General features: G+C 42.7%; 1 protein-coding gene across 1 annotated transcript in view; it reads left to right on the top strand.

The window, feature by feature from the left end:
- Positions 1-23,526, top strand: part of FHAD1 (forkhead-associated (FHA) phosphopeptide binding domain 1) — a 248,176-nt gene that overhangs the window by 62,168 nt on the left and 162,482 nt on the right. The window contains 1 exon segment of the mRNA XM_006883707.1: positions 11,435-11,702. Within this exon segment, the coding sequence (XP_006883769.1) occupies positions 11,435-11,702 (268 nt within the window).

Genomic DNA, 23,526 nt, shown 5'->3' with positions numbered 1-23,526 from the left:
ATGAGGTGGATTGATTCAGTGACTGGGATAATTGGGATGGGAGTGTCAGAGACAGTGCGATTGGCACAGGACAGAGCGGAGTTTAGGGCTGTTGTACATAGGGTCGCTATGAGTCGCAGGCGACTCGACGGCACATAACAACAACAACAACATGATCGCCTATGCTGAACAAGTTTCAGCAGAGCGTCCGGACTAAGACAGATTAAGAAGGAGGGCCTGGTAAGCTACTCCCAAATATTAACCAAGGAAAACGTTATGGATTACAACAACATTTTATCCATTATTGTTCTAGAAAATGAACTAAGTTCGGAGGTACTCAGGATGCACACTAAGAACAGCAATGGACTTGAGCAAACCAACAGTTGTTAAGATGGACCAGAACCATTATTCTGTTCTGTTAGTAGCCATAAATTAGAGTCAACTCCACAGCACCTATCAGAAACACTGGAATTTTGAGCCAAGAGATTGGGGATGAACATGTCAATTCACTCACTTCTCCATGGAAGAGTCTCCATGGAAGCAGAGTACCTTGTTTCTCTCTAGGAATGACAAAATTGGAGACTGATTGTCTGTCCTTAGGAAAGGTGGCATTTCCATCTTCATAAGACCTTTTAAAAAGTGCTGAAGAGCAATGATATCAGTTTGAGGACTAAGGTACACCTGATCCAAACTTCGATCTTTTCAATTACTTGCTATATAGCTGCAAGTTGGACAGTGACTAAGGATGACAGAGAATTATTGATGCCTTTGAGTTACGGTGTTGGAGAAGATTGTTGAATGTTCCAAGGACTGCCAAAAGGACAAACAAATATGTCTTGGGAAAAGTACAGCCAGGGTGCTCCTTGGAGGCAAGGAGAGTGCAACTTCATCTTACATACTTTGAGCATGTTGTTAGCTGTCATATATTGTCGAATCAGAATCGACTCATAGCTGACCCTCCAGCAGGTTTTCAGAGGCAATATAGTCTCATGGGAGGAGATTTCCTCTCTTTCTACCAGGGAGCAGCTGGTAGATTCAATCCTCTGCCCTTGGGTTGGCAGCGAAGTTCCTTACCACTATGCCACCAGAGAGAGCTCTCTTTGGATGTGTTGTTAGGAGGAGGCAGCCCTTGGAAGAGGACATGATGCTTGGAAAGATGAAGGGTCGGTACACGAAGGGAAGACACTCAATGAGATGGATTGACACTGTGACCGTAATGGTGGGCTCAAGTGTGTCAGAATTGGTGAGGTGGTACAGGTTAGGGAAAGGTTCAGTCCATTGTTCCTTGGGTCGCTATGAGTCATAGACAGCTTGATGGCACCTAACATCAACAGCAAAAATACACTGTGCAGAGAAGAACTATATTCCATAAAGTTTTCAAGGCTATAAACTTTTGGAAGCAAATCACCACACTGCTTTCCTGTGCTCCTCTGAATGAGTTTGAACCATAACTTTCTGGATCATAGCCAAGCATGGAACCATTTACCTCATTCAGGGACATTACATTGCCATTGTCAAACTGAAAAAAAAAAATCAACACTACTACACTCTTATTAACTGAATTCAAGATCCAGACTCCTATCCAGGGCACCATGTTACTTTTAGTCATGTTACTAGGAGAGGCTATTTCTTGGGTATCATGCTTGAAAAGGTGGAGGGTCAGTGAAGGAAAGGAAGACTCTTTCCTTAGCAAGGTGTATTGATACAGTGACTACATCAATTGGCTCAACTGTGTCAGAGATGATGAGGATGGCACAGGACACGACAGGGTTCAGATCTGTTGTTCATAAGATCATTATGAGTCATACTTGTCTCGATGACACATAATAATAACAACATCACATAAAAGGCAGGTGATTCAAATCCAACAGCTGCCCTGAAGTAGAAGGATGGGTGGTCACTTTACATGTGATTTACAGCCTCTGAAAAACCCACTAGAGGATTAGGTGTGAGTCAGTTCCATAATAGCAATAACAATCACAACAACAACAACAAAAACCAAGTTCTGTAACAATAACAATAAGAAATTCTGTAACAACGTAACAATTACAAGTTCCATAACAACATAACAAGAATAACAACAAATCAGGTTTCATGTGCCCACATGTTTAGTGCTGCCATAACAGGGATACTTCAAGTGAATGGTTTTAACAAACAAACTTATTCTTTTACAGTTTAGGAATCTAGACGTCCACACTCAGGGTTCCAGATCTAGAAGGCTATCTTTCGGTCACTAGTGGAGGAAAGGCCTTATTTCTTCCACCATCTGTAGGACTTGTTATTCTCTGGAGTCTTCCATGTGTTCTGGCCTTCCCTGGGAGTTTTGTCCTGCAGGGACCCTCGTCCAGAAAGATGCACTCTACTCCTGGGTGATTATTTCCTGTCCCTTCACCTTGCTTTCTTCTGCTTTTACCTCTGGTGAGATAAAAGCTATTAATAGGCCACAGGTGAGATAAAAGCTATTAATAGGTCACACTGTAGGGGAACTCCCCTTCCATCTAATTAGGGCTATAATGGGATTACAGGGTATTACTGCTACTGTTGTTATTAGGTGCCTTCCAGTCCCCCACAACCCATGATGACCTGATGAACAGCCTTGACTACCCCATCCTCACCATTGCTGATACACTCAAGTTCATTGTTACAGTCACTGTTTCTCTATGCCTTTTTGAAAACCTTCCTCTTTCTCTGACCTTTGGCAGCAAGATGTTTGTTTTTTCCCAAGGACTAGTCCTTTCTGACAACCTGCCCAAAATTATTCTTGTTGTTTGTTGTTATGTGCCATTGAGTCATCTGCAACTCATAGCAACCCTATGTACAATAGCTCTGAAGCCTGTCCTATCCTGAGCCAGTCTCACGGACTCTGACACACCTACACTCATTGCCCTAGTCACTGTACAATACATCTCATCTGGAGTCTTCCTCTCCTGTGTTGTCCCTACAAGGAGAAACTTGGTTTCACCCTCTCCAAGACAGACCTGTTTATTCTGGTAGTCCATGAGATGTTCAAGACTCTTCTACAGCACCATAACTCAAAGGCTTTGATTCTTCTTCTATCATCTTTAGTCATTATCCAGCTCTCTGATGCATAACAAGTAATTGTGAAGATCATGGACTAGATCAGGCACACCTTAGTCTCTAGACTGACATCATTGCTTCTCAGTACTCTGGAAAGGTCCCTGACAGCAGCTTTACATAATGCAATTTGTCTTTTGATTTTCTGACTGCTGGTGTCAAGAGTGTTGATTGTGGAGCCGAGTAAGCTGTAACTGTTCACAACCTTAATATCTTCTCCATCCATCATGAATAATTGTACAAAGTATGTGAGACAAAATTTCACCATCCTTGCTTGCCTCTGAGGAGCACCCTGGTTGCACTTTCTCTAAAGCAGGCTTGTTTGTTCTTTTTGTCAGTCCATTGGATATTCACGTACTCATCGCCAACATCACACCTCAGAGGCATAGTTGGCTCTTCTGTCATCCTCATTCATTTATTATTAATGAAAAGGAATATAAGAGGGTTACTTTCTACCCGTAATTCTCCTACTATTTGATTTATCAGATCATGGGAGATCATTACATAGTTTCCACATTTTATCAGTAAATATATGTATTTCAGAGAATGAACACAATTCAGTTCATGAAACCACATAAATAACATATTACACACATAGAAAACTAATGTAAGAGGGGACTGTTCAGTTGGGGAAGCCCATATAACATACACATAATTCGCTTAAAGACATGAGAAATTCTTCTGCAAGTAAGGTCTATCTCTTTCCTTATTTACTTAACTCAAAAATCCTCACAGCTGGACCAATATGCAGCATCATTAGAGTTCAGTGGTTTCATTTTATTTGAATCTGTAATCAGCACACCTCATTACATTTTACTTGAATCTGTAATCAGCACACCTCATTACAACAGTCAAGAAATCAAGAGAGTTGATCAAGGACCTCTTTAAAGTGCTGAAGATCAAGGATACCAGCTTAAAGACTAAGGTGTGCCTGATCCGAGCTATAGTGTTTTCAGTTGCTTTATATGCGTATGAAAGTGGAACAGTGAATAAGGAAGATCAAAGAAAAATTGATACCTTTGAACTGTGGTGTTGACAAAGCGTATTGAATATACCATGGGGTTCCAAAAAAACAAATCTGTGTTGGAAGAAGTGCAACCAGGGCAATTCTTGGATATAATGTTGGCGAGACTTCGTCTCACATATATTGGGCATGTTGTCAAGAAGCCTCAGCCATTGGTAAAGGCCATTACGCTTGAAAAGGTGAAGGTTAGTGAAGGAGAGGAAGACTCTCAATGAGATATATTGACATAAGGACTTCAACAATGAGCTTGAGCATGGCCGAGATTGTGAAGAGGACACAGGAGAAGAGGCAGAGTTTTGGTCTCCTCAAAATCATTGTGTGCTGTGTTTGATTACATGGCAACTAACAGCAGCATTTATTTACTCAATCATGTTTCTATCAGCAGGGACTCGTATCTATTATGTTATATTTTGAACTACAGTACAATGTGCCAATCTCTATTTACTCGTGGTGCTCCAGATTTGGCCAGTGGGAGCTCCGTCAGGGTGATTTTGAGGTCTCTTTAATATGCATCCATCCTTCTAGTCTGTGAGTATATACCCTTACTTTCTATATTTTCCCTGCCCAGCTCTGGTAATTGGTTTATGTAGATTCTTTTTGCCACTGTTCAGTTCACTTCAGTTACCACTCAAAGTGCATGCCAGGCACTTGGCTGGGTGATGTGCTGGCAAATATTTAATTACTGGCCTTTTGAAAAAACAAACTATGCACATACATATAACAAAGTTTACTAGCACAAAGAGTGTGTAACCCATTCTTTACAAAATAATATAAGATGTGCATTACTCTTTGTTTGATATTCCATTTAGCAAATTGATTCAACACTAAACACTCTACCATTCCACTCCTTTCTTGTTTCATGGTTTCTGAAGAGAAGGTTAATTCATAGCCTTGCTCTTTCCAGACTCTTGCCCCTGGCATCCTTCAAAATTTTCCTCCGTCTTTGATTTTCTGCACTTTGAATATGCCATGTCCAAGCATGTTGTTGTTGTTATGTGCCGTCGAGTCGCTTGCGACTCGTAGCGACCCTATGTACAACAGCCCTAAACTCCACTCTGTCCTGTGCCAATCGCACCGTCTCTGACACTCCCATCCCAGTTATCCCAGTCACTGAATCAATCCACCTCACAGAGGGCCTTCCCCTCCTGCGCTGTCCCTCCACCCTCCCAAGCATGATGTCCCTCTCCAAGGACCGGTCTCTCCTCACTACATGTCCAAAGTATGTTAGGCGGAGCCTCAGAATCCTTGCCTCCAAGGAGCCACCCGGTTTAACCCTTTCCAGGACAAATCTGTTTGTTTTCCTAGCAGTCCATGGTATTCTCAATACTCTTCTCCAGCACCACAGCTCAAAGACATCAATTCTCCTTCTATCCTCCTTGGTCATTGTCCAACTCTCTGATGCAATAACAGGTGATTGGGAAGACCATGGCCTGTATCAGACGCACCTTAGTCTCCAGAGAGACACCATTGTCCAAGCATAGATTTATTTATTTTTTTTAAATTTATCCTGCTTACTGTTCTGTGATTTTCCTGAATCTGTGGTTTGTGGCTGTCAGCAGTTTTGGAAGATCCTCAGTCATGTTATTATTTCACATTTAGTCTATCTCTTCTTCTGGACGTTGCCTTACATACATGGTAATTGCCCAAAGTTTTTTATATCCATTCCCTTCATTGTTACTTTTGGTCTGTCCCCCTAGAGAACCCTGGTGGTTTAGTATGGAGTTGCACTGCTAACCCAAAGGTACATGGTTCAAATACACAAGCTACTCCACAGAATGATAGGCTGTTTCCTCCCATGTGATTCACAGCCTCTGAAAATCAACTGGAAAGTCAGCTGTGACTCTGTTGGAGATAACAACAACCCCAATCCCTTTGCTTTGCAATTTGAGAAGTTTCTTTTGACATATCTTCAAACTCACTGCTTCCCCCCGCCCCCAACTATGTCCAGTCTGTCAATGAGTCCATCAAAGATGTTCTTCATTTCTATAGGGTTTTTCAAAGAATATGGATTGTATCTTAATGTGAAGAAAACAAAAAAGTTCAACACTAGGCCAATAGATGACATCATAATACATAGATAAAAGATTGAAAATGTTAACAATTTCATCTTACTTAAATCCACTGTCAGAACACTTGGTATCAGCAGTCAGGAGATCAGGAGATATATTGCACTGGGAAAGTCTGCAGTCAGGGACCTCTCCAAATTATTGAAGAGCAGTGATGTTAATTTGAAGAATAAAGTGTGCCTGATCCAGGCCATGGTCTTTTCAATCATTATCTATGCTGCTGAGAATTGGACAAGGAAGATGGAAGAACCGCTGCCTTTGAATTGCGATGTAGGTGAAGAATAATCCATTTACCATGGACTACAAGAAGAACAAACCCATATATCTTGGGGAAAGTACAGTCAAAATGTATCCTAGGAGATGAAGTGGATATTCTCTTGCCTTCTTTGGGCCAGTCCCTGGGAAAGGACATCGTGCTTGATAAAGTAGAGGCCCAGCACAATAAGAAGACAACTTTCCAAGCTGTAGATTGACTCAGAGCCGCAATAATGGACTCAGCACAGTAGCAAGGTTAAGGCTGGTGCATCATTGGGAGGCACTTCATCTCTTGAATGTAGGGTTGCTAGGAGTCAGAACTGGCTCGATGCACCTCACACACTCAGCCTACACCCTTTTGCACGGATAAAAGCAAACATTGAAGTGACAGCACCAAGAATAATTAGGTAATCAGGAAAAATGGGTTTTTATTTCTTGGGTTAATAATTAACTGGCATTTATTCAAGCCTATAAGAATTTAGCAATGGACATGGTCACAGCTAATCCAAGTGCCTAACAATCTGCTTGGAAGCAGGAGTGGCACCCACTTCCTAAACAATATGCCTCTGGAAACTCTATGAACTGATAAATGTCAATAGTTATAGAAAGACTTCAGGCCTTTTGTTCATAGGGTCACTATGAGTCATGCTCAACTCGATGGCAATCAGCAACAACAACAGTAACCTGCAGCTTCAAACATTATACCACCAGGGACCATCTTTTATAGTGAGCCTTTTCCTTCTTGCTTGTTTCCTCTTTGCTCTCATCAGTGATTCCTGAGAAAACATCAACCTTGCTTATGAGAGAACAGATCTAGCAAGTAGAGCTTTCCATCTAAAGACACTCGATCAACCTGAATCAACAAACTTTCAAGAAAAGTTCTTTTTAATGTTTTCTTCCCAAGGGAGCTCTGGGGGCCTAGTGACAAGAAGCTGCACTTCAGTCCCTGAGGTATGTGGTTCAAATCCACCAGATGCTGTGCTTGAGAAGGAGGGACAGTCTTCTCCTGTACCAGTCAGATCCGATTTTTTTAAATTATTTTTTTTTTATTCCCAAAAGCCAATTGCCATCCTTGTTACATTTGCATATTAGCTAGGGTTCTATACTCCAGTTTGCCTTTCAGTACCTAGTAGTGACTCTAAATCAGCTTCTGTTTCATCGTATCTTGGCCTCACTCCCTCAGTGTTGGTTACCTTCTCAAGTCCCATGAGATCTCAGGAAGATCCTGGTAACTCCTGCTACTGCCTCTTCTTGGGGTGGAGTTAGCCAGTGCTCTCTTGTTGTTGTCGTGTACCATGAAGTCACAAGCAACCCATCGCTGACCCTCCAGTGGATTTTCAGAGATAGAAGGTCACACAGGAGAGATTGTCCATCCTTCTCTCTCAGAGCAGCTGATGGGTTTGAACTGCATGCCTTCAGGATTGCAGCCCAATTTCTTACCATTAGGCCACCAGAGCTCCCTAATGCTCTGTTGGTCTCCTCAACTTTAGATGGATCACCTGCCCCATCTCTGAGCCAATCATTATGACTAGGGAATGTGATTGGCAGACAGTACAAGAAGAGATGCCCTAGAAAGAAATTGGCATATAAAATTCAAAAGACTGCTAAGTGGGTTGAGCCTTTCTAAGTGTATTCATGGCTGTAAACTACAGAATCAGAGCGCCTGAGGAATGAGACATGATCATTCCCTTTACTACCTTTGTAATTAATTGACCATAAGGCATATTTACCTAACAGGTCCCCTTGAACTTGCCAGAGCAAAGTCAATTCCTACACCTCTGCCAGTAACCTCTATATTTCTTTTCTAGGAACTGGGATGAAAATAGTAGAATATAACTTTTCTTACCTTCCCCCAATTCATTCAATAATGTTAAATCAGTAGGAACGAGCTATGGGAATGAACAAATTTAAAGAGCTTCAGAGGACAGGAGGTATGGAGTAGTACAGAGCCAGTGGGGCCAACTCAGCTTCTGAAATTCAAGAAAGGAAGAAAGAATTAATGGAAAGACCGAGAAATGAACAATAGGGAGATTTTCAAAATCACTGGACTTCTATTCATTGCAACTCTGTGCAAAACAGAATGAAACGCTAGCCGTTGTGGCGCCAGCCTCACCATTGCTGCTGTGCTTGGACTCACTGTTGTGGCCACTGCATCAGTCCATCACTGAGGGCTGTGGTCTTTTCCCCTGAGCCTCTGATTCACAGGCATGATGTTTTCTCACTGGAACTGGCCCTCCTGATAACATGCTCAAAGTATATGAGATAAAATCTCACCATCCTAACTCCTAAGGAGTATCTGGCTTCATTTCTTCCAAGACAGACTTGTTGGTTCTTCTGAAAGTCCATGGTCAATGTTCTTCACCACCATCACAATCCAAATGCAACAGTTCCTCAGTGTTCCTATTCATTGCCTAGCTTTGTATGCTTGTGCGACGGTTAAAAATACCATGGGTGGGGGGGAACCCAAACCATAGCTTGGGTCAGGCACACCTTAGTCCTCAAGGTGACATTTTTACTCTTTCATGAAGAATGTACTTTGTGGAAGATTTATCCAAAGCAAGTTATTTAGTTTCTTGACTTCTACGTAGAATGAAATCGGATAACTTTAGTGTTTCCTCAATTTTTCTCATAATGTTGTGTACTGGTCCATTTGTGAGAATATTTTGTTCTATGTCAAGATGCAATACCTACTGAAGGTTTTACTCTTTGTAAGTTCTTCACATCCTTTTCACTGTCAGCAAGCCAAGTTGTGCTGTCTGTATTTCAGGTTGTTAATGAGTCTTCCTCCAGTTCTTCTTCCTAAAGTAGAACTTTTTAGGTTATTTGCTCAGCATACATATTAGATATAATGAAAGGGTACAACTCTCCTGGTTTTAAACTAGGCAATATTCCCCTTTTTTGTTCAAATGACCACCTTTTGGTCTGTGTTCAGGTTCTGCATGAACACAATCAATCATCTAGAACTCCTAGAAGGTACACATTAGTCTCCAAACTCTGTATGGCCTCATTCCTTGTAATGAATTTAAATGGGCCCATGTAATTGTGACGCTGGACCAGATGTCCCAGATGGATGAATTAAGGGTGTTTGATTTCCCTGGACACTGTTCTCGATGACTCCAAGTCACCTCAGGAGGACACACAGGACCAGGGATCCTTGACTTGCTGCATAAAGATGTCAAGCATGGTTCTGGATCCTGAGTGAATAAAATCCAGCTGAAGATACCGAAAGTTCTGTCTGCTGGTGCTGTTCTAGAAACATCTGTTCTTATCCCTCACCGTGAGCCCCAGAGTTCATGTCCTCACTGTCTGCAGAGAAGTGTGAGCCCTGTCGGATAGATATCTGGCCTTGCACAGGCTGATGGTAAATTTAGCTTCTTACCTCAAAAGTGTGTGTTTTCCAGGCAAGAGAAGTGAGAACAAGGGAAAGCAACTGAGAGAGGAGAAAAAAGGAGAGAAGGAGGAAGAGGAAAGGAGAGACTAAGAAAGGGGATAGAGAGGCAGAGGAAAAGAGTAGAGAAAGGAGGAAGGGAAGGGGAGAGAATAGGAGGGGAGGGAAGGAGAAAGGGTCAGGGAGAGGAAAGGAGAGAGGAGGGCGGGGTAAAGAGGAGAAGAGAGGAGAGCGAAGAGAAGGGAAGGGAGGGGAGGGGAGGGGACAGGGGGTGAGCAAAATTTAAAATCTTGGTCTGTCTCCACCATCATCAGCTTGACCTTGGACAAATTCTAAGCCTCTTCAAGTCTCATTTATCAAATAGGAGCTAGGAGACCTCCTCCTCTTGAAAGCCGTTGTGAACTCTGTATGGATTAAGCACAGTAAATGACAGCGCTTCTAAGTGTCCTTTAATCACTTGGCAAGAGGGAATAGCCATGAGACCCCACCACCAATGGCTTACACTGAGGGCCAAGCAGGCATCAGCCCTCCTTAACATTTTCTTCTCCCTGATTAGGGGTGTTTTGATGTGTTCTCCATTGGAGATAGCTGGACAGGTACCTGCCCCAGTGTCAGACAACTGAATACTCCCGTGACAAACATTTATCCAGCATCTGCCAGGAATCGGGTGTGGAGGGTTAAGTGTTAATGAGATTTGTGGGACCGTGCCACTCCAGAACTCTGGATCTAGAGAATCTAGATAGAGCACAGGTGCCAGACATGCTGCTGCTCGCTGCTCGGACAGAAAGACAGCAGGCTGTGGAGTCCTGCAGAGTTGCCTTGGAATCACAATCATTAGTTAATTTATTTCTCCAACAAATATTTGAGGCCTGTTTATGAAGTATGAGAGTTCTGGTGGCCTAGTGGTAAGAAGCTGTGCTGCAATCCCAAAAGGTACGCAGTTTGAATCCATCAGCTGCTCCACAGGACAAAGATGGGCAATTTCCTCCCACACAATTTACCGCCTCTGAAAACCCACCAGAGCGTCAGCTATGGGTCAGTTCCAACTTGATGGTACTCCACCACGAACAATTTATTATGTTTTTCGAGTCTCTGAGTGGTGCAAACTGTTCAAGCAAGCTCTCTGCTGCTAGCCAAGAGTTTGGTGGTTCACGTCCACCCAGAGGCACTTCAGAGAGCAGTCTTGGTGATCAGTTTCTAAAAATGCACAGACTGAAAACCCAGTGCAGCTTACTCCTACCCTGGCACCCACGGGGTTTCCATTCATCAAGCGAACTCAGTGGCTCTTGATTTTTACTAAGAGCCAGATGTTCATTCCAGCTGCTAAGGATACAGGAGTGGGTAACAGAGAGAGAGCATCTCTAATCTCTCACAAGATGAAATCAACAACTCACAGCCAACGCTGGCATTATGAGAAAGCCCATGCCAGCCTCCTCCCAGAGTGTATTTAATGAGTTAAGGTGTATGGGTGCCAGTCATGAGACCCATGGCAGGGACCACCCAACTTAGAGAGAGTCCAGAAAGACTTCCTGGGGGAGGTGACTCACAAACTGAGACCTTGGACAGCAATTATATACCTGGAAAGAGGGGGTGGAAACCATCCCAGCCTGCGATAACCTCTCCTGACCTTCCTGTCTGCCCCTGCAGGTCTCCTACCCGTGGGTGAGAAGCCCAATGCCCTGGCCCAGGCCACAGCCACTTTGGACCTCACAGCAGCCGAACAAGTCACCTTCGCCACCCCATTTCCCCTTCTACCAGGGCATCCAGCAGATGCCAGCACAGAGGAGCTGGTCCCAGGGCCTCCCCAGGTCCACCATGGCCCAGCCCTGCCCCCACAAGCGGCCTGAGAGCACCGGCGGGAAGATGTTCTCATTTGTGGTGGACAAGACCCACAAGGTTCCCTTCATCAAGCAAGGTATTTCTTTATTGGCACTTTTGCGTGTGGCTTAGGGATGGCCTCACAACCTGAGGGTGTGTGCGCACTGTCACTTCTATTTATCTCTTGTTCTAAAAGTAGGACACAGTCAATTGTTAAAAAATAAATAAATACATTGAAGATAAACAGAAAGTAAGAAACCCCTTAAATCCAGGTGTCATCTTTATGGCCCTGCTCCCTCTGTGGACGTTTCAGGCATCCATCCTTTCAGACTTTCTGTTGTGGCCACATAATGTTTGTCCTGTGGCAGGTGACTAACTGTATGTTGCATACGTATGTGAATAGAGACCACAAATCCGAACCCAAACTCACTGGGGCTGGCATGTCCATTTTGACTCATGGTGTGTTCCCTCCAGTGAGTTTACAGTGTTATGAATCTTTATGGAAGCACACAACCTCATTTTTCTCCCGTCTAGTGGATGGTGGATTTGAACTGCCTTCCTTTATGTTAGCAGTACAACATGAAATACATTGTTGGTCTAAAGTGATATGCTTTAACTCAAATACATAGAGCCATGTGTTCCTGTAATCCCCTTCTCTTTCCCACAGCTGCCCTGGGAGGCTTTCCCTTTTTGTTTTCCCCCATTTATAAATTTTAAAACTTTATTTCCTCTCTCTCTCAGCTCACCCCATAATGCACCCCTTATTCCAGATTCTTCTCATACATTTAATACATAATCATATTCCTTTCAGATTTTTCTTTCATTCATCTGTTCTAATGCTAGTGTTAATTATCTCTTCACTCTCTCCCCAATCCCTCCCCAGCTCCCCCATGTCTGTCCTATTTTATAACAGTGGTGTGTTATGTAGTATTTATCCTTTTGTGACTGAGATATTTCACTCAGCATGATATCCTCAAGTCTCCCCCATGTTGTGTAATATTTTAGTATTTCATTGTTTTCCATGCTGTGTAGTATTCCACTGTGAATATACCATATCTTTACTATACATTCATTTGTTGATAGGATCTGGATTGCTTCCGTTTCTTTGCTGTTGTGAATAATGCACCAGTGAACATGGGTGTGCACCCATCTGTGTGAGCTGTGGCTCTAGTTTCTTTAGGGTAATAGTCCCAGTAGTGGAATTTCTGAGACAAATGTTATTTCTATTTTCGACTTTTTGGGAATGTGCCAGACTGCCTTCCATAATGGTTGTACTGTTTGACACTCCCATCAGCAGTGAATAAGAGTTCTAATCTTTCCACAACCTCGCCAGCATTTGTTTGCTGCCCTGTTGAACTTTGCAATTGTTGCTGGTATGAGGTGGTATCTCATAGTTGTTTGATTTTTATCTTTCTGATAGATAGGGGTTTTGAACATTTTCTTCATGTGTTTGTTCACCATCTATCTTCTTTGGTGACATTATGTACCTATCCTGCACCCATTTTATGATTGGTTTGTTTACCTTTGTCTTGTTGAGGTGCTAGAGTGTTCTATAAATTTTAGATCTAAGTCTCTTAACAGATATGTCATGGCAAAATATTTTTTCCCAGTCTGGTTTTCCTTCTTATCCTCTTAGAGAAGTTTTTGGATGTGCATAGGGATTTGATTCCTAGAAGGTCACATTCATCTATTTTATTCTCTCCTGGTTGTAGGGTTTTTATTATGCTTGAAAGTCTGTTCATACTGTGGATTAGGGCTTCTAAAGTTCTTCCTAGCTTTTCTCTGATGAAATTTATAATCTTTGGTTTTACTTTTCAGTCCCTAATCTACCTTTTGTTGGGTTTTATGTAAGATGTGAAGTGTGGGTCTTGCTTAAGTTTTCTGTAGATGGTTTTCTAATTTTGCCAACACCGTTTGCTAAAGACACTGTCATTTTCCCACTTAACTGACTCTGTCTCCTTGGCAAAGATCAGTTGACAGTAGGTGGACGGACTGATTTCTGTTCTCAGTCTGTTCCATTGACCTATATGTCTGTTGCTGTATCCGTACCGTGCTATCTTCACCACCATGGATTTGAGATCAGGGAGTGTGATGCCTCCTACCTTGTTTCCCTTTTTCAGTAGTGTTTTGCTTTTGGGGGTCTCTTTCCATTCCAAGTAAAACTGAAAACTGCCTTTTCTAGATTGCTGAAGAATAGAATTTGTATCTGTATTGAGATTGCAGTGGACCCTGGGAGGTTTTTAACAGTTCATTACATTTTACAAGTGTGAAGCAACCTGAGATTTATGAAAGAAAAGAACATAGAAGACAGATACTCCATCTAATTTTATTTCCTGTCAGTTTTAGGGATTATTGCGTAGTTGTCTCCTCACAGCCTGGTCACTGCAGGTCACACACAACTTCAAGAGTTTCTTTCTCTCTCCCTTCCCATCCTCACTTAATGACCACACAACATCTGGGGACTAACTTCGTGTCTGTCACCATCCACATCCGGCCTCCCCAGGCTCACTGGAGAATAGGCAAGTCAACTTCATTCACCTTCATTCCTGGGCACAATTGTTTTATTATAAACCAAATTTGGGGATATGTGGTTCTCTAATGTATTTCTTTCTGGCCAGATTTTCAGTCCTCTATCCCAACTCCAAATCCTCTGAGTCTCCAAGTTTCTTGGTGCCTCCATCCCATTCCATGACCTCACTTAGGATCAGTCACCAAGTCACTCCCCTCAGCCATTAAGTGAGTGGTGTTGTTTTTATGTGCCTTCGAGTTGCTAGCAATTCATAGCGAGCCTATGTAAAACAGCCCTAAACCCTGTCCTATCCTGTGACAATCTTCTTGTCTCTAACACACCTACCCCTATTACCCAAGTCATTGAATCAATCCATCTCATCGAGGGTCTTCCTCTCTTACGCTGTCCCTCTCCTCTCCCAAACAATGAATGAATGGAATCCCAAAATCTCTGTAGATGTTCATTGAAATGAAAAATAAACAACCTAAATTTAAAAAAAAAAAAGTCATATGGCTTAGAGGCCCTCATATCTCCTGAGGCTTCTCCATCACAGCTTCCCATCTGGATCCCTTCGCATCCCTTTGTAGGGATCCCTTGGGTCTGGCAGCTCTTGGTCTGATTGCTATCCTTTTGGTTTTCTCTGCTTTAGCATGTCATATAAATGACATTTTACAGTCTTTTTTGAGGGGGGAGCTGGATTGTTTGTTGTGTTGTTATTTTTACTTTGTGGAGTTTTTTCCCCTTTTAAATTTTGTATGCTTTGTTTTTGAGACTATAAACATACACTAACTCAACAGATTCTACAGGTACAATTGAGTGGCATTGATTACATTCTTTGAGTTGCACAACCCTTCTGACTCTCCTTTTCTGAATTGCTCCTCCCTCATAGCATCAACTCCTGACAACACACCCAAAGTAGGTGAAACTAAGTTCCCCCATCTTTGCCTCTAAGGGGCACCTTCATGACACTCTGTCCCAGATAGACTTGGGAAGAGGAGCCAGTCTTTAGAAAAATATATCATGCTGGGAGAGATGGAGGGTCAGAGAAAGAGAGGAAAGCACCCCCCAACAAGAAAGATTGACACAGTGACTAACAATGGGCTCAGGCATGTCAGAGATGGTGAGGCTGTCGCAAGGTAGGGCAAGGTTCAGATCCAGTGTTCATTGGGTTGCTCTGAGTCATAGTCCACTTGATGGCTCCTAACAACAACAGCGGCGGCAGTGTAACATCAACTCACTGTACAAGGTTGCATCTTAATGGCCAGAATTCATGGACTGTGTGAAAAAAAAAATGACAGATCACAGAGAATACCCAAACTAGTTTAAAAATATCACCTTGATTCATATATTTTGTTCCTAATAGGGGATAATTTGACTCTAATATTGGTAACTTGCTTTTGAAAATTCGACGAATTTTCACCAAAGAAGACATTCAGAAGGCAAACAAGCACATGAAGAAATGTTCAAAATCCCTAGCTCTAAGAGAGATGCAAATCAAAACAACTGTGATATATCATCTCACCCCAGTGACAATAGCAAAGTTCAACAGAGCAGCAAACAACAAATGCTGGCGAGGTTGTGGAGAAACTGGAACCCTTATTCACTGTTGGTGGGAGTATAAAATGGTGCAACCACTGTGGAAGGCAGTATGGCTCTTTCTCAAAAAGTTGCAAGTAGAAATACCATTTGACCCAGTAATTCCACTACTGGGAATATACCGCAAGAAACCATGACAGCCACCCAGGCAGATAGATGCACACTCATGTATATTGCTACTTTTTTTCATAATCAAAGAGATGGAAACAACCCAAGCGCCCATCAACAAATGAATGGATAGAGAAGCTGTGGTATAGTCACACATAGGAATACTACACTGCATTGAAAACAAGGAACTCCTGTACTATTCCCTGGAGGACATTATGCTGTGTGAAATATCTCTGTCACAAAAGGACAAATACTGCATAATGCTACTGTTATAAAACAGGACTGACATGGAGGTTAGGAGAGAACCAAGTAAAGAGGAGATAAATAATGTATACTGCATTGAAACAGATAAGGCAAAGAACTGTTTAAAAGGAATATATGATTAGGTATTATTTGCATGATAGCAGTCCATAATAAGAGGTGCATAGCAAAGTGGACTGGAATGGGGGAGGAAGTTGTACAACAATGAAGAATTTTTTTTTCAAAGAGAAAAATGAACTGGGCAGGGTTAGGGAGGAAAATGTTCAACAGTGAATAAATGGAATTCCAGGTTCTCTATAAACATTTGTTAAAATATCAATTAAAATTAAAAAAAAATTTTTTAAAATATAAAATTCAACAAGCTTCAGTATATGACTGCGAAAAGGCTAAGAGCATGGCTTTTGAATCAAAGAAGCCCAGGTTTAAATCTTGACTTGGCAGCTGTGAAACATAGCACAAATGACTTGACATCTCTGTGCTTCAGATTCCTCACTGGTGAAATGAGGAAGGATGAGGGATTGGAGATGATGCCATAAGATCTGCCTCATTTGGTTCTGATGAAGATGAACTAGAATCCTGCACATCAGGGCTCAGCACAGCACCTTCACATAATAATACTCAATAAGTATTAGTTCATTTAAAAGGTAAAGTCTTATTACTCATGATTGTCATTTAACGTATCTTTACAACTTATAACATGGAGTTGTAACTCCATGAATTCAACTCCTAGATACCCTACTGGACAGAACAGAACTGTCCTCCCAAGGTGTTCAAGGCTTTACAGAAGCAGATTGCCATATCTTCCTGCCACAGAGAAAGGCTGGTTGGTTCAAATTGCCATCCCTAATATAGCAGCCAAGTGTTTTAACCACTGTGCCACCAGGACTCCTACAATACAAAGGAACCCAGACTAAATCCTAAGAAGTCACACTCTGACACAGTTGAGGTACACACATGCCCAAATGCTCCCTTTTTGAGGACTAGAAACCATCTGATGAGAACCAGACTGTTGAAATATTTACCATCCTGTAAAAGAAGTTGTCACAGGAGCAAAAGCATCTGGCCATCATAACTTCACAAGGGGGAAGAATCCCCATCAAAAGCAACTCCAAGACCAGTTCCCATGAGGTCAGCTATGGCCCCATACTCCATGTATTAAACGTTTCTTCCACCAATTCGGACATCAACTGTCCCTTCCAAGGCACCCCCATCTTCTCTGCTGGGCTTGAGAATTCATTGCAGTAGCCACACAGAATTCACAAGCAGTACTCATTGTCATGGTGTTTATTAGGGAAATAACGAGCTACGGTTAGGGAGCTCTGATGGTGTAGTCTGTAGAGGGTTGGGCTGCTACCCAGAAGGCCATGCCTTTCTAGCATTCAAAGTCACCAACAGGCCCAAGGTACAAAAATGGGCAGTCTCCTGCAGAGTGATTTACAGCCTCAGAAAACAATAGAGGGTCAACTATGGGGAAGTTCCAACTCCACAACAATAATTTTGAGGTTTTTAACAGATTTCATTTAGGATCAGGGACAACACAGGATATAATGACAAGATCTTGTTGTTGTTGTTATGTGCCATCGAGTCGCTTGTGACTCATAGCGACCCTATGTACAACAGCCCTAAACCCTGCTCTATCCTGTGCCAATTGCACTGTCTCTGACACTCCCATCCTGATTACCCCAGTCACTGAATCAATCCACCTCATAGAGGGTCTTCCCCTCCTGCGCTGTCCCTCCACCCTCCCAAGCATGATGCGCCTCTCCAAGGACTGGTCCCTCCTTACAACCTGTCCAAAGTATGTCAGACAAAGCCCCAGAATCCTTGTCTCCAAGGAGCAGCCAGTTTAACCTTCTCCAGGATGAATCTGTTTTCTTGGCAGTCCATGGTATATTCAATACTCTTCTCCAGCACCACAGCTCAAAGGCATCAATTCTCCTTCTAGCCTCCCTAGTCATTGTCCAACTCTCCAATGCATAACAAGTGACTGCAAAGACCATAGCCTCTATCAGACACACCTTAGTCTCCGGAGTGACACCATTGCTCTTTAGTACCCTGGAGAGGTCCCTAACAGCAGACTTTGCCATTGCAATACGTTTTTTTAATTTCCTGGCTTCTGGTGCCAAGAGTTTTGATTGTGGAGCCAAGCAAACTAGAGCTGTGTACAATCTCAATCTCTTCACCATCCATCCTGATGCTGCCAATTGGTCCAGTGGTGAGAATCTTTGTCTTCTTGACACTGAGCCTCAGTCCATACTGAAGGCTGCAGTCCTTGACACTCTGCAGCAAGCATTTCAGGTCCTCCTCAGTTTCAGCAAGCAGGGTTGTGTCATCTGCATAACACAGTACTTCTTAGCTATGCTAAAAGACAGACCTCCCTTTGGCCCTAGGCCAAACCTGCTGCTGTGGAGTCAATTCCAACTCTTAATGACCCTTCGGGTTTCAGAGGCAGTAAGTCTTTAAGGAAGAAGACGGCTCCTCTTTCTGCCTCAGAGCGGCTGGTGGATTCAATCTCCTGACTTTTGGTTAGCAGCCCTATACACTACACACTGAGCCCTCCCCATGCTAGCATTGTACACAACTTACCTGCACGGCCCCACCCAAAAGGTGCCACTTACCTTATTTACATTATTAACAAGTGGTCCAATCCCTCCATCGGCCGTAAACACTTCACATTTGCATAAGTCTAGAGGGTCAGTGGGAGTCAGCGTAAGTCAGCACAGGTCAACACAAGAGAAGAAGACCCCAGATAAAATGAATTGCCATAGAGACTGTGGCAATGAGGTCAGCTGTGTCACAGACAGTGAGGTTAACTCAGGATAGGGCAAGGTTCAGAGCCATTGTTCATAGGGTCGCTATGAGTCACAGTCAACTCCACAGCGCGTAACAACAACACCACACCTGTGTGGTGAGAATCACAAAGACCAGGGCTAGGAAGGCCACATCAATAATTCACTGCATCACACCCTCTTAAAGTGCCTGTTTCCCCCCTCCTGCCAACTCATTTGCAATCCCACTGGGACCTCCAAATGATCTAGCAACAAGAGGGCCATTTAAACTGAGAGAAGCCAATACGCTTGTGCACAGCCATCACAGTCTTTCCGATAGATCACAGATCACGGTAGCCAGCAGAGATGTTCAAGGTGAATGAGGAGAGAATGAGGGGAATGCACCAGCTCCTTCCTTTCTGGTTTTAGAAAGAAATTAATCTCAGATTGAATTCCACTTCTCTGCACACAGACCCTCAATGACATGGACTGACCCAGTGACTAAAGCAATGGGCTCAAGGGTATCAGAGCTGATGAAGGTGCCACCTGATAGGACAGGGTTCAGATCTGTTCTTCATAAGGTTGCTGTGAGTTGTAGTTAACTTGATGACATTTAGCAATTAGTGAATTGTCTGTAAAAATCTATATTGTATTCTCTCTTCATACTTATTCACTTTGTACGCTGAGCAAATTATCAGAGAAGCCGGACTCTGTGAAGAAGAGTGTGGTATCAGGATCGGAAGGAGACTCATCAGTAACCTGTGTTATGCAGATGACACAACCTTACTTGCTGAAAATGAGGAGGACTTGAAGCACTTGTTGCAGAAGATCTGTGGTGTTGGAGAAGAGCACTGAACATCCCGTGGAGGGCCAAGAGAATGAACAGATGCATCTTGGAGAGGGTGCAGCCGGAGTGGTCTTTGGAGGCAAAGAGATGATGAAGTTTTGCCTCACATACTTTGGACATGTTGCTAGGAGAGGCTATTCCTTAGAAAGGCACACGATACTGAGAAGAGTGGAGGATGGGTGAAGGAGAGGAAGACCCTCAACTAGATATATTGACATGTGACTGTTACAATGGGCTCTTGGGTGTCAGGAAGTGTGAGGATGGTACAGCATAGAAGAGAATTCAGATCTTTTGTTCAGAGGGTTGCTATGAGTTGTCCTCAACTCAACAGCACCTAACAATAACAACAACAACCCAAAGGTAGATTTGGTGAAAAATGGGCAAGCTCCTTCCATGTGATTTACAGCCTCAGAAAACCAATGGAGCGTCAGTTCTGAGCCAGTTCATACTTGACAAGCACAGACTTTGGGGGCAGTGGTGTCTCAGAAGTCTCTGCTTCCATTAAGGACTGATACGCAGCCGCCACCCACTTACATGAAGGAGTACATGTACTACAATGCTGAGCAGAGGGTTGATCTCAATGTACTACACATGCCCATCTGTGAAATGAAGCTCAGAATGAGACTTATTTTGAGGAATACTGTAGCAAGCTAGCTGCCATGTCCCCAAACTCACCATTTTTTCAGTAAGACAAACATTAGCTAAAGAATTCCAGAAAACCAAGTATGATGTGGTCAACAACTGTGACACCACCAGGCAGAAGAGAAACGTGGTGTCCCGTGAGCCACCTGACTGACATGAGGAGTTGAAAGGTGTCTCGAAGCAGGTGACACTGAGGATGAGTCTTGAAAGGCAAATCACCATTCACTAGGTGAACAGGGAGAGGGAAAAACATTTGCAAAAGAACTTGTGGTGGTAGGATCATGTGTACACAAAGACCTTATAGTATGTGATGGAAGGGGCTGTGTGTGCAAAGGCCCTATGGTGGGCCCTGTGCATGCAAGAGGCCCTGCAAAGAAAAGTTGTGTGTACAAAATTCCTGTGGTGGAAGGATCATGTATGCAAATTGTGTGCAAAGGCCCTCTGATGGTAGAACTGTGTGTGCAAATGCCCTGTGGTGCATAGTAAGTACCAGGATATGGTAAGGGTGGCCAAGTGATGAGAGAGCCCCAGAAGGAAACAGCAAGAGCTGTCTCCTCATCTTATGACATCTTATGAGCAGTGGGAAGCCCCAAGAAGGTACTAAGCACAGAAGAAGTGTTACCCAAGTCTAGCCACAACCAAAAGTTTAAATACACTTGACACCACAGGGTAGAAGGCTTGGATCTAACTGAGAAGGGTTTTGCTCAGTGTCTTTTTTGAATAATTTTGTTTGACTGCCTTACTTTATTGCTTTATAAGGAACACATAAAAGATCTAGCCCATGACAGGGACAGAATCCAAACCCATCTGTGATCCCAGCTTGTCCTGGAGAATAAATATCAAAGGGAGGGTTGGAGATTTAGCCCATTTTCCTCAGAAAAGATGGCCAGGGCTGGTCATGGCAACTTCCAAGGACATCATTCCCCTGGCTCCAGTGGCCGTTGCCTCTGTCCACAAGCTGTCCCCAGGGTCCACAAACAAATTTCAGAGTTGGAGAGAAAAATCATTTTCTCTAAAATATACAAATTGAAGATAGAAAAATCCAAGATGAATAAATGATTAAATAAATATCCACAAATGAGATGATGTGAGTTTCATTAATTGTTAATGTTAACATTCATTAATGTTTCATTACATATGAAAACAATTGCTTCTCACTTCACAAGAAGGCGCGGAGTGATGTGTATAAATGGAATGGAAAGCTAATTCTCTCTGTAAACTTACACCCAAACCACAGTGAAAAGTTCAAAAGAGAAGAGATTGCACAATGATTGCCCAGAGAGCATGTTGCTACTGTCGTTAGTGACCACGGACTCACAGTGACAGCAGAACAAAACACTGCCTGGTCCTGCTCCATCTTCATAATAATTTTCCTGTACTTGAACCCATTGGTGCAGCCTCTGTGTTAACCCATCCCACTGGAGGTCTTCTTTTTCGCTGATTCTCTCTTTTACCAAGTGTGGTATTATTTAAGGACTGTTACAGGAGATGAAGTCCTGCCATCCTCGCTTCTAAAGCGTGTTCTTAGCTGTGCTTTCTCCAAGACAGATTTATTTGCTCTTCTTGCCTCACTCAAATTTCTACCAACGCCATCTTTCAAATGCATCTGTTCTTTATGGGCTTCTATATACACTGTTCAGTTTTGTTATGCATATGAGGTAACTGAATATACCATGATTTGGTTTGCATGCCCCTTGGTCTCCAAGTGACTTCTTTGCTCCTTCACACTGTAAGGGGATCTTTTGCAGCACACTCGCCGCATTTTTAGCTTTGATTTCTTGGTTGCTGCTTCTGTGGATCCAAGTAAAATTAAATCCTCTATGTCATTCTGTTCTTTATCACACTGTTGTTTGTAAATCCAGTTTTGAGGGTCATTGTTTTCTTTATGCGGAGGTATAATCTATACTGAAAGTTATACTTTTTCAATTCATCAGGAAGTACTTCAGTCTTCAGTTTCAGCAAGCAAGGTTGTGTGGCCTTCATACTGTAGCTTGTTGTTCCTCCAATCCTAATGCCATATTCTTCTTCAAACAGCCCAGCTTCCCAGATCAACCATGACTTTTAATGACCCTGTGAACATGTCATAGTCAATTGGTTTAAAAATGCACTACTTTAAGCTAAGGAATCTCAGAATTCTAGGAATCTTTTAAAAATATCTACATGTTGTTGTCTTGTACTGTGCAGTTGGATCCATAGCCGCTCCTTCAGACGGTTTTCAGAGGCTGTTAATCGCATGGGAGGAGATTGCCCACCCTTCTTCCGCAGAGCTGCTGGTGGCCTCGAATTGTTTGCCTTCAGGATTGCAGCATAGCTTCTTGCCACTAGACCACAAGAGCTCCATTCTACATACATGTGCAAGAAATATTTTTAGTAGTATAAATTTGAAATAATTTTAGTATGTTTGATATGGTATATAGAGGGATATTTCCTGCCTTTCTACTGTGGATCACCGGGTGGATTCAAACTGCCTGCCTTTGGGTTGGGAGCATAACTCCTTACCTACTAAGCCACCAGAGTGTATTGATAATATTTATTTGAATTAATCATAATATGTTTTATATAGTATGAAGTGGACCATACAGACATATCAATGCTAGAACCCATACAGGTCATATGAATAGATCAGTGTGAAACACTGGAGGGTAAATCAGAAAAGCCTAATCAACCATCAAATGGATCCTAGCTAAGTAAGTTCTAGTATATTTTAAGTAGTGGATACAGAACTCTGGTGGCTTAGTGGTAAGAATCTGTGCTGCAATCCCAAAGGCACAAGGTTCAAATCTTCAAGCTGCTCTGTGGAAGAAGGGTGGACAATCTCCTCCCATACAGTTAACAGCATGGTTCAGTTCTGACTTAACGGTACACAACAACACAGTGCTATCATTAAAAAGAATGTGGGACAGTCACAAATAATGACATGGGAAGACACCTCTATTGTCAAATTAGAAAATCAAGTTGATAAAGAATATCTGCAATGTAATTCCTTCCAGAGCTTAGTGGGCCTTGTGGACAGAAAGTGCTGCTACCAAGCCAAAGGTGGTGACTTTAATCTGTGGCCCTCAGGCCTGGTTTTAATTGTTTTTGGTCAAACAATCTTCTAGTCTGTCCACTTGCTGTACAAAGGTAACTTGTGGTTGCTGTGAAGCTGAACACTGTGACACTGATGTGTCAAATGTGATAATGGTTACCC

The sequence above is a fragment of the Elephantulus edwardii genome, unplaced genomic scaffold, assembly GCF_000299155.1.
Source record: "Elephantulus edwardii isolate Elephantulus edwardi_28Jun2011 unplaced genomic scaffold, EleEdw1.0 scaffold00028, whole genome shotgun sequence".
Classification (NCBI taxonomy): Eukaryota; Metazoa; Chordata; class Mammalia; order Macroscelidea; family Macroscelididae; genus Elephantulus; species Elephantulus edwardii.
Note: the sequence above shows the minus strand (reverse complement) of the source record. Positions and strands in the feature narration are given on the sequence as shown.